The 12500-nt window shown below is 48.9% G+C and overlaps 2 protein-coding genes across 6 annotated transcripts in view; one reads left to right on the forward strand and one right to left on the reverse strand.

Moving 5' to 3' along the window:
- The first annotated feature begins 3180 nt into the window (after positions 1-3180).
- fam174c (family with sequence similarity 174 member C) lies at positions 3181-5866 on the forward strand. 3 transcript variants are annotated; one of them, XR_003978875.1, is made up of 4 exons: positions 3181-3508; positions 3723-3844; positions 4357-4551; positions 4602-5866. XR_003978875.1 is itself a non-coding variant. In XM_030372322.1 (3 exons), coding segments are annotated over exons 1-3 (411 nt in total). In that variant the 5' UTR covers positions 3181-3221; the 3' UTR covers positions 4359-5866. The 3 variants fall into 3 exon arrangements, 2 of the variants coding, with proteins under 2 accessions (XP_030228182.1, XP_030228181.1); XM_030372322.1 differs by having other exon boundaries at positions 4357-5866; XM_030372321.1 differs by having other exon boundaries at positions 3723-3842; positions 4352-5866.
- A 1090-nt stretch (positions 5867-6956) lies between these two features.
- ptbp1b (polypyrimidine tract binding protein 1b) overlaps positions 6957-12500 on the reverse strand; it is a 23192-nt gene continuing 17648 nt past the window's right edge. For all 3 annotated transcript variants that reach the window (XM_030372318.1, XM_030372320.1, XM_030372319.1), the window contains 6 exons: positions 12424-12500; positions 11692-11725; positions 10956-11048; positions 9968-10184; positions 8222-8299; positions 6957-8108 (listed from right to left, as the gene is read on the reverse strand). The exon at positions 12424-12500 is cut by the window's right edge and continues 51 nt beyond it. In XM_030372318.1, coding sequence (XP_030228178.1) covers positions 7976-8108; positions 8222-8299; positions 9968-10184; positions 10956-11048; positions 11692-11725; positions 12424-12500 — 632 coding nt within the window. In that variant the 3' untranslated portion in view covers positions 6957-7975. The remainder of the gene's footprint in view (positions 8109-8221; positions 8300-9967; positions 10185-10955; positions 11049-11691; positions 11726-12423) is intronic.

Genomic DNA, 12500 nt, shown 5'->3' on the forward strand with positions numbered 1-12500 from the left:
ATTTACTCTGGTTTTTGGTGGACTCTTTCCAATGTGCCAAATACTTTTCCTTTGGTTTTCTTACATTTTGGGTTTGCCTGATGTGTTGGTTGTTGTGTGTTGGACTGAGTCCCAGGACCAGCTGGCTAAGGGGACACTTTTCTGGGTGTACCTCTCTGTGGGTAAGAGCCTTGTTGTGGAGTGTGTTGCTGTCGCTTTCCTTAAAGGTTGTATAGGTGATTTGCTTTTTTGGCCATTTTTGCAAAATTACTTGAAATCCTTATCATAACCCGCTTACAGCCACTGAGTTAGAAGTACTGACATGAAAATTAAACAAGTCAATCATCTGTGGAACGGGCAGGGCTCGAAAAACTCCAGCCAATCATTTTCATTGCCACCGAGTTGCATTGGACAGTAAGTACGTCAATCAAACGGTCGTACTGCACTCCCCCTCCCCCGCGCGCGACCCCTTCGTGCAGTACTCGTGACCCAGAGCTCGTGACCCAGAGCAAGCTCCTGTTTGTTGTTATCCTGCGGTAGCTACTGGAACTAGTTAATCCACATTTGGACCTAGCAGTAGAAGACAATTTCCATGGCAGACAAGACGCCACCATCTCCACCACCACCACCACCACCAGCAAAGAGAAGGAAAACTCTTTTTCAGAGAGTAATTGATAATAAAAACGCTGAAAGAGAAAAACTGAAATCAAGAATAATCCTAGGCGCTGCTTTCGAACGTTGGCGGCAACTGAAGGACGAGAAGGGTCTAAAAACCGATGCTTGTGTGGCGGTTGACCTAGTTTCAAAGTTTATACCGTTTATACTCGGTAATACCGGTGTGGAGACGAGTGTATTACTCGGTGTGAAAATGTCCACACCGCGGCAACCCTAGTGAAAACCAGGACTTCCAATACAATTATATGAAACAAACATACATTTTCTAAAAATAGTAATGATTTATGTGACCGTTTAATGTTTATAACATCTGGTCCAACCATTGCAGCGAGAACGTATTCTCAGCAGGGGGTGCTGGGAAAAAAAAAAACTCAGCCTGCACTAGACTCGCAACTCGTTACATTGATAAAAAAAGATGTATAGCAGCGCAGCTCAATTACACCAGTGCATGCGCGGACAGTTGAAAATCGATCGTTCACATCCAGCTGCTCACAGAACAAGTTTAGCGCACCACCGCTACCCTCACACTTTTTCATATAACCTTTTTTCAGCACTAGGTCATATGAGCATTAAATAAATGCTGCGTCTCAAAATGCCTTGGACAGCAGCGAGGATGACTCGCTTTGCCACGGGCCGAAACAGTTCGGAGCGACCACAGCCAGAGCGAACACAGCGGGGCAGAGGAGTGTCAGGAATAGTCTTTGGTGTACACATCAGTACGGCCTATTTGCACTACTGTTTAGTGGCAATGCAGTGTTTTATTCGATGCCTTTTTATTTTCGTATATTATTTCAATGAATACAATTTATTTATTCATAAAAAACGGATCTGGTCTTCAAATCTTTTTTCCAAATATAGGTCGTCTTACAATGGGGTTTGTGTTTATATTCGGACCAATACGGTACAGCGGGCGCTCACATGACGTTAAGCATTTCCTGGTGCATAATGTGACGCTTCAGAACCTAAAATCCCGTTTCTCCCCGTTGACACGACAACACATAACCGGCGTTTTCAGAAATCTCCACTTTGGCCGGAGTTTTTAGAAATGATCGTTTTCTGTGATAAGACAGGGCCTCGGACAGGGGGTGTTGCAGCACCCCCAGCACTCCTACTTCCCGCGGTACTGGGTGCAACTTACAGCTGAATGTAGTGCCATGTTGTTAAACGAAAACCTACGCTAGCCTGGCTCGCTCTCGCGCATCTCTGTTCGCGCTCGTGCATGATTGCGCGTCCAGGTACTTGGAATGGGTGGAGTCAGAGTCAGCGTTGAAGGAGAGGGGGTAGGACCATTTGAGTTGTGTATTTTCAAAATCTGCTGGCGTTTCGCAAATCACCTACCCAACCTTTAAGGTGGTTATAGAAATGTAGGGATCTCTTCTGAATTTTAAACGATTGGATATCGTCCTAATTCAGCTCTGCAGGCATTATTTGGTGTCTTTCTTTGGACTTTTAGTATTGATTTGCAGAATTCTGCATGAAGAGTTTCAATTTGTTTTTTGTCCCATTTTCTAAAATCTTGTTTGGTGAGTGGGCCCCAGACCTCACAGCCGTAGAGCGCAATGGGCTCTATCACTGCGTCAAATATTTTTTGCCAGATCTTAATTGGGATGTCTAGTTTGATATTTCTTCTTATGGCATAAATTGCCCTCCTTGTCTTGTCTCTCAGGTCCTTAACAGCTTTGTTGAAATTTCCTGTGGCGTTCATTTTTATGCCGAGGTAGGTATAGTTTTTTGTTCACATTTGATATGTATAGATATTTTGTATTTTATATTGGCAATGCAAATATATATTTCGCATGCCAATAATGCTTTTTTGAATTGAATTGAGAGAGAGAGGGAGAGAATATAAAGTACAGTATTACAGCACTATATTATTATTTGTGTGTGTGTGTGTGTGTGTGTGTGTGTGTGTGTGTGTGTGTGTGTGTGTGTGTGTGTCTGTGTGTTTGTCTGTCTGTCTGTCTGTCTGTCTGTCTGTCTGTCTGTCTGTCTGTGTGTGTGTCTGTGTGTGTGCGTGTGCGTGTGTGCGTGTGCGTGTGCATGTGTGAGTGCATGTAATACAAACAGTATTATGTGTCGTTTGACGTGTATGTTTATATTATCTCTGATAGCAAACTACAACCATTAATCATATCACAATCATCCTATAACACAAAAATACCCCTAATTATTGAACAATGATAGCAATAATAATGACAGTGTTAATAATGATTTAATATTAATAACTTCAATAATAATAACAACAGTAGTGATTATAATGATAACACGTTATAAGACATCATATATCAAAAAATTTCATATTATTTTTATTGTTAAAATATTATAAATTGTCATAAATTATTGTAAATTATATTATTAAAATCGTATTGTAAAGCTTAGTTTTTGTAGTATACCGGTACCGGACGCGAAACGTCGACCCCCTCTACCGCGGCTCCTGATTGGTCGAAAGACCAAACAGTGTGGCTCATGTGACTTGAAAGACAAGTCACGTGATATGGGTCCTGTCACATGACCTGTTTCCTGCTCGCCTTAGGTCTCGTCATCACTTCCGGATTAATTTCCACAACATGGGGAGTGCGCGGCTGTTCTCTGTCACGGCGTGGCTCGTGCCGCTAGCAGCGGGTCTCCTCCTGGTCTCCATGGCGACCGGGCTGGAGGTGACCACCCACCCTGCCGGCTCCTTCCCCGCTCCGGGCACCAACTCCACCAACTCCTCCGCCGTGCCGCCGCCCCACCGCGGGCCGCCACCGCCGCGCGGGCTGAACGTGGACAATATGGTGGTGCAGCGCGCGCTGTACGTCCTGATCGGCTTCACCATGCTGGGGGTCTTCTACCTGCTTGTGCGCGCGGTGCGGTGAGTACCCCCCGAATCCCCGCTGGGACCACGTCAATGGGACTCAAACCCTAAACCCGGCCGGATATGTGGCGCGCGCTCCGTTTCTTAACGTGTGTGTGTGTGTGTGTGTGTGTGTGTGTGTGTGTGTGTGTGTGTGTGTGTGTGTGTGTGTGTGTGTGTGTGTGTGTGTGTGTGTGTGTGTGTGTGTGTGTGTGTGTGTGTGTGTGTGTAGGACAAAGCGTCCGCTCCAGAAGAAGTACGGTCTGCTGCAGAACGCGGAGGACGGCGTGGAGCTCGACGCCCTGGAGAGTGACGAGGACGACACGTTGTACGAGGCCCGCAGCCTCCGGAGGTCCGTTACCCTGGTTACCACCGTTACCACCGTTACCCCGGCTACTCCCCCCCATCGTTACCCTGGTTACCACTGTTACCCTGGTTAACCCCCCCATCGTTACCCTGGTTAACCCCCCCATCGTTACCCTGGTTACCACTGTTACCCTGGTTAACCCCCCCATCGTTACCCTGGTTACCACTGTTACCCTGGTTAACCCCCCCCATCGTTACCCTGGTTAACCCCCCCATCGTTACCCTGGTTATCACTGTTACCCTGGTTAACCCCCCCATCGTTACCCTGGTTACCCCCCCCCCATGTACCCTGCTTACCCCCCCCATCGTTACCCTGGTTACCACTGTTACCCTGGTTAACCCCCCCATCGTTACCCTGGTTACCACCGTTACCCCGGCTACCCCCCCATCGTTACCCTGGTTACCACCGTTACCCTGGTTAACCCCCCCAAAATTACCCTGGTTACCCTCCTGTTGCCCTTGGAATTTATTTATTTATTGTGTGTGTGATCTCAGGTGAGGAGGAGGAGGAGGAGGAGGAAGAGCAGCAGGAGGAGGAGGAGGAGGAGGAGGAGGAGGAGGAGCACCGATGTGTAAAGCCAAAGCTGCCGGCCTTCTGCTGGAGAAGTCTTTATTTTTTTAGCCCCGCTGTAATTAGGACGATCTTCTGGAGTTTCCATGACCACAGAAGAGATGAGGAGCCATGCACAGAAGAGATGAGGAGCCATGACCACAGAAGAGATGAGGAGCCATGACCACAGAAGAGATGAGGAGCCATGCACAGAAGGGGTTTCAGACGGAACATTCCTTAACTTCAGACGTCAAAGTGGAACCCTTCTTCAGGTCTCCATCCTAATGTTTTACTGACTACGCAGGTAGTTATGTGACCAGTTAAACTAGTTAACTACAAACATGGCAGTACGCACTTCTGTCCACAGACGGCGTGTCTGAGTTAGTTCAGGGTGTCTGAGTTAGTTCAGGGTGTCTGAGTTAGTTCAGGGTGTCTGAGTTAGTTCAGGGTGTCTGAGTTAGTTCAGGGTGTCTGAGTTAGTTCAGGGTGTCTGAGTTAGTTCAGGGTGTCTGAGTTAGTTCAGGGTGTCTGAGTTAGTTCAGGGTGTCTGAGTTAGTTCAGGGTGTCTGAGTTAGTTCAGGGTGACCGAGTTAGTTCAGGGTGACCGAGTTAGTTCAGGGTGACCGAGTTAGTTCAGGGTGACCGAGTTAGTTCAGGGTGTCTGAGTTAGATTAGTGTGTCTGAGTCTGTTGACGCTGTCGGTCTGAAGCCACTCGACGTCGGTCTTTAAACGTTGAATGAGCCTCGTCTGTAGTTCCGTTGCCGGCCACCAGAGGACGTAGGGGGGTGGGCGATCTTATCGGGACTATTTTGAAATGTTGGACTCTGGTATAGCTTGGTGTTCATCTCAACACTTCTCTCCAGTTGCGGAGATGAGACTTAATTTATTTATTTAATCCTGAATGGTGAATGGGAATATGAGAATGTCTGTCTGAGATGCACCACGCCACCTATCGCTATCCTATCGCTAAATATCGACAATAATCAGCTTTTTACAAAGATGTATTTTTTTATTAAACTCTTTGTATTCGTTTTATAGCGAAAATATCGAATCACAATCTAAGACGTGTAGAATATAAAGTGTCTGAGGATCAGAGTGTTGCTATGCAGAAAATCAACCAGACTTTATTTAACTTCAGTGGATTTCTATCTTGATTCGGTTTCTATTTTTCTTCTGGTTTGTATGATTTGTCCTGCTGTACTTCATAAGCCATTCCTGTATTGGACACAATCTTTAAATGTGTGTAACGGTGTGAACGTGGTTTCTATTTCTCCAACCACATTTTTTTACATCATGTTTACGTGTACTTAAGTACTTTTGTTTTCACTTAAGCAGAGTTGTACAACCCCGTCCTGATCTCAGAATGATTTGATCAGGATCTCAGCACGAGGACGGTTATGTTGGAGTTGGTTTTGTTGCAAATGGCCTTTTTAAAATGCATTAAATTTGCAGTACTTTATCCATATAGTTCTTTATTGTGTGTCCGTGTGTCTGTCCATGAAGGGGAAGTTAGAGCACTGGCGACCAGCTGCCACCACCTGGAAGGTCCTTTATATGAACCATTCAATCCCTTGATTGCGGCTACACCCTTTATAATATTTATATATTATATTTACATTCCCCACTCCCATCATGCTACATAATGACGTTAATGCTAACCGCTACACCTAGCATAGCACTTAGCACACCGGTTTCCCATACTGAAGGCTACATGGTGTATTTCATATGATTCTCATGGTTAAGATCTGAAGAGTATATAATTACTGTTAGATCCACTAAATGTTTAAACCCAGGCAAGGTTCAATATTTAAAAGAGGTTATACTAATGGATTCCATTCTGCTTCCAGAGCAAATGTTGGCCGTCTTCTACCCTCTAGAGGGTTAGAACTGGTGAACCCTGAGTAGACACGAGCAGGGGTGAGTAGACCAGGAGTAGAGCCCTAGCAGCAGGGTGAGTAGACCAGGAGTAGAGCCCTAGCAGCAGGGTGAGTAGACCAGGAGTAGAGCCCTAGCAGCAGTGTGAGTAGACCAGGAGTAGAGCCCTAGCAGCTGTGTGAGTAGACCAGGAGTAGAGCCCTAGCAGCAGTGTGAGTAGACCAGGAGTAGAGCCCTAGCAGCAGGGTGAGTAGACCAGGAGTAGAGCCCTAGCAGCAGTGTGAGTAGACCAGGAGTAGAGCCCTAGCAGCAGGGTGAGTAGACCCGGAGTAGAGCCCTAGCAGCAGGGTGAGTAGACCAGGAGTAGAGCCCTAGCAGCTGTGTGAGTAGACCAGGAGTAGAGCCCTAGCAGCAGGGTGAGTAGACCAGGAGTAGAGCCCTAGCAGCAGGGTGAGTAGACCAGGAGTAGAGCCCTAGCAGCAGGGTGAGTAGAGCCCTAGCAGCAGGGTGAGTAGACCAGGAGTAGAGCCCTAGCAGCTGTGTGAGTAGACCAGGAGTAGAGCCCTAGCAGCAGGGTGAGTAGACCAGGAGTAGAGCCCTAGCAGCAGGGTGAGTAGAGCCCTAGCAGCTGTGTGTTGGATGCTCTTAAGGTGATTGACAGGAGTAGAGGAGGCGGACTCTGGGAGGATCTTTATTTCCTGTTTCGTGACCCGGGGCCACGCCCACAAGTGGTCCCATGTTTTAATCAAAATAGACGTTTCCATCGGATACAAAACGAATATTTATTCTAATGAACTACAATAGTAAAAAACAATAATTATTGTTATGTACACTTCACCAGTCCCCCCCGTCAGTATCCCCCCGTCTGTACCCCCCCCGTCTGTACCCCCCCGTCTGTCCAGTGGGACGGCGGCCGGGCAGCGGGCCCTGTGATTGGCTGCGAGCTCAGGGTCCATGTGGTCCGGGTGGGACCGCTTTAAAGGCACTCTGCATCCAGGGGCTCCCCCCCCCCCACTGGGCCCAGTACCCCCCCCCCCCCCCCCCCCCTCCATTGGGCCCAGTACCTCCCCCCCCCCCCCGCCCAGGCGGTCCCGGGGCAGGAAGCTCCACAAGGCCTTTTTGGTTTCAGCTGTCATGAATCAAACGTATAAATAGACCAATCAGAGAGAGGCACTGCTACAAGGATGGACAGCCAACCGGAGGGCAGGGGGCGGGGCCCGCCCCCGGGGGGGGGGCGGGGGGCGGGGCCCGCCCTCCAGCTTCAGGAATGATTTCAACTTTCAGCTAGTTTGATTTAAATAATGATTGACACACGAGAATAAAGAAAGGAATGCAGAAGAAACGAAGAGAGAGTCGACAAGGGCACACCAAACACTACAACACCGCCCGACACGCCAGCACCCCCAGTAGGACCCCCAGTAGGACCCCCAGGAGGACCCCCAGTGTCGACCCCCAATGTGGACCTAGACCCTCAGTCTCCGGGGGGGGCTTTGAATAGGAGAACCTTGAGTAAAAGGGGGAGGGGGGTCCTCAGAAGGCTGGTCCAAGGGGGGGGGGTCTTTAGAAGGCTGGTCTGGGGGTCCTCAGATGGAGGACGTGGAGAAGGACACCCGGAGGTGGTGGTTCTCCCCCAGGTCCTCAGATGGAGGACTTGGAGAAGGACACCCGGAGGTGGTGGTTCTCCCCCAGGTCCTCAGATGGAGGACTTGGAGAAGGACACCCGGAGGTGGTGGTTCTCCCCCAGGTCGTGGTTGTGGAACTCGATCAGCGCCTCGATGGCCTCGTCCACCGAGCCCATCTGGATTAGCGCCATCTTGTGGTCCTTCCTGAGGACCGGAGGGAACACCATGAGACAGAGCTTCCTCTCCCTACTGACTAGATCTAATCATCGGCTGAACACCGTCTCACTGTCTGCTGATATAAGGTGGACAGAACTCACTGGAAGAACTTGAAGGCCTTCACCAGGGCCCCCGAGCTGGAGAACAGCATCTTCAGGTCCTCCTCCACCACCGAGGGGCTGATGGGGGAGTGGGAGAGAGGGAGAGAGAGAGAGAGTGGGGGGGAGAGAGAGAGAGACCTCCACAATCAACAGGGGTCTCATTTATATAAACTGCGTGGGATCGTTACTAAAAGTGTACGTACGCCCAAAAGCAAAGTTTTGCGTGTGCCCAAAAATATTCCGACTTATAAAACCCTGCGTACGCACACCTCTAGGCAATCTTTGCTTTATAAATCACAGAGTGCCTACAAGTGTGTGCAGCTGAATCAGCTTCGGATGCAAGTATTATGTCTTGTCGGAAACAATGGCAGAAGTACTGAGAAAAGCAAAAAAGCGAAATTTCACGGAGGTTGAAGTGGAGACACTTGTGGGTGAGGGGGAGGCCTGAAAAGTAGTTTTGTTCGGCAGTCACGGGATTGGGATCGCCAACAACAAAAAGCAGATTGAGTAGCAACATGTTGCTGCAGCAGTGAACTCTGTCAGTGGCACGGAGCGCACAGTCCCAGAAGTAAAAAAGAAGTGGTCGAACATAAAGGTACATATTTTTATGTACCAATAAATCGTTATGGTCCCTGAAGACCCTCTCCCTCCGAATCCTGCCATTTGCATGGTCCTCCAACAGTGCCAGCAGTGCCATGGTGCAGCATTACGCACGGGGCTCACCGCTATATTTATAGGGTTACGGTAATAAGACTGACCGAGAACACCTTGGATAATCAGTTTGTAATCACCCACGTAAAATGTTCTTGAACATAACCCCTTTTTAATGCCTGATTTGTCATGAAAAGCATCAAGAGGAACGGACAATAATATAACGATTGTGATGAGGAGTATGTGGCTTTTTTTTCCACACTTGGGATTTAATTGACATTTGATTATGTGTTTACAGTGTCGCATAAAAATATTATGTTTATGACACATGTTGGACAGAGGCTTTATTCCATGCAGTCGTGCCGTCAGTGGACAGTATGGAGTGAAGGAATTAAATATAGAGAATTTTGATTTTGAATTTTGATTTAGATTCTAAGGAGATGTTTCTGGAGTTATACCTGAGAAATAACGTAGTTGACTTAAATTATTCTGATAACATAGATTTAACGCATGATACGGGTTGAAATTAAACTTATGAAGTGCGATGATAAAACATAATCGTTCTTCTCACTCTTCTCACTCTACACATGGGTCAGAGTTTGCTTAGGGCTGCGCACCTTCTCCCGTCAAGTTGGTTTTTTGTAGATCACAACCTTGGCGTGGAAAGTCACGTACGCCACTTTCAGCCCCGTTTTGTGCGTACGCAACGGTTATAAATGAGACCCCTGGGCCGCCAGCTTCCCTGGGAAAACCACTATTTAAGGGGGCGGGGCTACAGGACAGGTGTGTTAAGAGCCATGGGGGCGGGGCTACAGGACAGGTGTGTTAAGAGCCATGGGGGCGGGGCTACAGGACAGGTGTGTTAACAGCCAAGGGGGCGGGGCTGCAGGACAGGTGTGTTAACAGCCATGGGGGCGGGGCTACAGGACAGGTGTGTTAACAGCCATGGGGGCGGGGCTACAGGACAGGTGTGTTAAGAGCCATGGGGGCGGGGCTACAGGACAGGTGTGTTAACAGCCAAGGGGGCGGGGCTACAGGACAGGTGTGTTAACAGCCATGGGGGCGGGGCTACAGGACAGGTGTCCAGGTGCTTACGGGATGTTGGACAGGTGCAGGGTGGAGGAGGGGGGGAAGATGTTGGAGTAGTTCTTGGAGCCGGGCTTCTTGAAGCGGTGCAGCGGGGAGCTGCCGTAGTCCTTGGTCAGACCCTGGTCCTCGTGGCCTTCGCGTGGCAGCTGCACGCTGCTGTGCTTGGAGAGCGTGATGCGCACCGCCTTCCCGTACAGACGCTGCCCGTTCAGGTGGCTCATGGCTGACCTCAACACAGGACATCACGTTATGACATCCCGGTATGACATCACGGTATGACATCACGTTACAACACATCACGTTACAACACCTGACATCATGTTTTGACATCACGTTATAACACATGACATCACGTATAACACATGACATCACGTTATAACACATGACATCACGTATAACACACGACATCACGTTATAACACATGACATCACGTATAACACATGACATCACGTATAACACATGACATCACGTTATAACACATGACATCACGTATAACACATGACATCACGTTATAACACATGACATCACGTTATAACACATGACATCAAGTATAACACATGACCTCACGTGTGACACATGACACATGACCTCACGTTATAACACATGACATCACATTGTAACACATGACATCACGTTATAACACATGACATCACGTATAACACATGACCTCACGTGTGACACATGACCTCACGTTATAACACATGACATCACGTTGTAACACATGACATCACATTAATCTCCTTCAGCTCAGCGGTCACAAGGACTAGAGTAGTGAAGCACTAATAGTAGTAGTAGTACTAGTAGTATAGTACTAATAGTAGTATTATAGTAATAGTAGATCTAGTAGTAGAATAGTAGTAGTAATGAAGTTATAGTAGTAGTGGTCGTAGGCTAGTAGAAGTAGGACAGTAGTAGTATGATAGTAGTAGTTCTAGTAGTAGTAGTAGGATAGTAGTAGTAGTATAGTAGAAGTAGTAACATAGTAGTAACGTACCGAGCTGGGCCTGGGTCCCATCAGCCATCTGCACCAGAGCGTTCTCCTTCTTGTTGAACAGGATCTTCACCCTCACCACGTCCCCATACACCCCTACACACACACACACAAATCCTCAGTGTGCTGCCGTGGCTGATGATGAGCAGAACCAGACCCCGCCCCCTCTGGTCCTCCTGACTCCGCCCCTCTGGTCCTCCTGATCCCGCCCCTATGTTCCTTCCCTTTTTATAACGCTCTAAGGCTTCTGAAACAAGGTCTCCGCGCCGCATTTGACCTTTGACCCTTGGCCTCTAGGACCCAGGAGATCGCCTGACCTCTGACCTCTGACCCTTGACCTCTAGGACCCAGGAGGTCGCCTGTCCTCTGACCTCTGTAGCCATCTTCTCCTTTAAAGGTTTGGGATGAGCCCTGAGTGGGGTTAGGGTTAGGTCTGCTCTGAGAGGTATGGTGTAGTACTGTGAGATCACCGTGAGCTCTATTACACTGAGGTGGGGACAGAGGACAGAGGGAACAAGGAGAGGAGGCTGAGGGGACAGACCAGGCAGGATAGACAAACCAAGCATCCAATCAGAACACAGGAGCCAGCCTCGGCCAATCAGAACACAGGAGCCAGCCTCACCCAACATCCAATCAGAACACAGGAGCCCGCCTCGGCCAATCAAAACACAGGAGCCCACCTCGGCCAATCAGAACAGGACTAGCGGCTGAATGATTGACAGGTGATGGGGAAACGTACCGAAGAGAATAAAGAGGCAGTGTGGCGCGACTCTCTGCAGGGGGCGGCAGAGAGCAGCAGCACATCCACAGCCCGGGGTTTCCACGGCAACGGAAAAAAACAAGGGGAGGGGGAAGGGGGGAGACGATTAATCACTGGAGAGGAGGAGGTGTTGGTGTGGCTCGGTGCAGACAGACAGGTACACCGACAGACAGGCAGGTAGACCGGAAGTCAGGTAGACCAACAGACAGGTAGACAGACAGACAGACGATTAGTCGGACAGAAAGACAGAGAGGTAGAGAGACCGACAGTTAGAGAGACAGACAGTTACCTGAGGGGTTAGACAGAGAGGTAGAGAGACAGACAGGTACCTGATGGTTAAGTCAGACAGGTAGAGAGACAGACAGGTACCTGAGAGTTAAGACAGACAGGTAGAGAGACAGACAGGTACCTGAGGGTTAAGTCAGACAGGTAGAGAGACAGACAGGTACCTGAGAGTTAAGACAGACAGCTGGAGAGACAGACATACCTGAGGGTTAAGACAGACAGGTAGAGAGACAGACAGGTACCTGAGAGTTAAGACAGACAGCTGGAGAGACAGACATATACCTGAGGGTTAAGACAGACAGGTAGAGAGACAGACAGGTACCTGAGAGTTAAGACACACAGCAGAAGAGACAGACATATACCTGAGGGTTAAGACAGACAGGTAGAGAGACAGACAGGTCCCTGGGGGTTCAGACAGACAGGTACCTCGGGGTTGAGGTTGCTGATGAGCAGGACGGAGTGGCCCGCTGGGAGGGTGGAGAACGCCAGACGCCCGGTCGCCG

The sequence above is a fragment of the Gadus morhua genome, chromosome 12 (assembly GCF_902167405.1).
Source record: "Gadus morhua chromosome 12, gadMor3.0, whole genome shotgun sequence".
NCBI lineage: Eukaryota > Metazoa > Chordata > Actinopteri > Gadiformes > Gadidae > Gadus > Gadus morhua.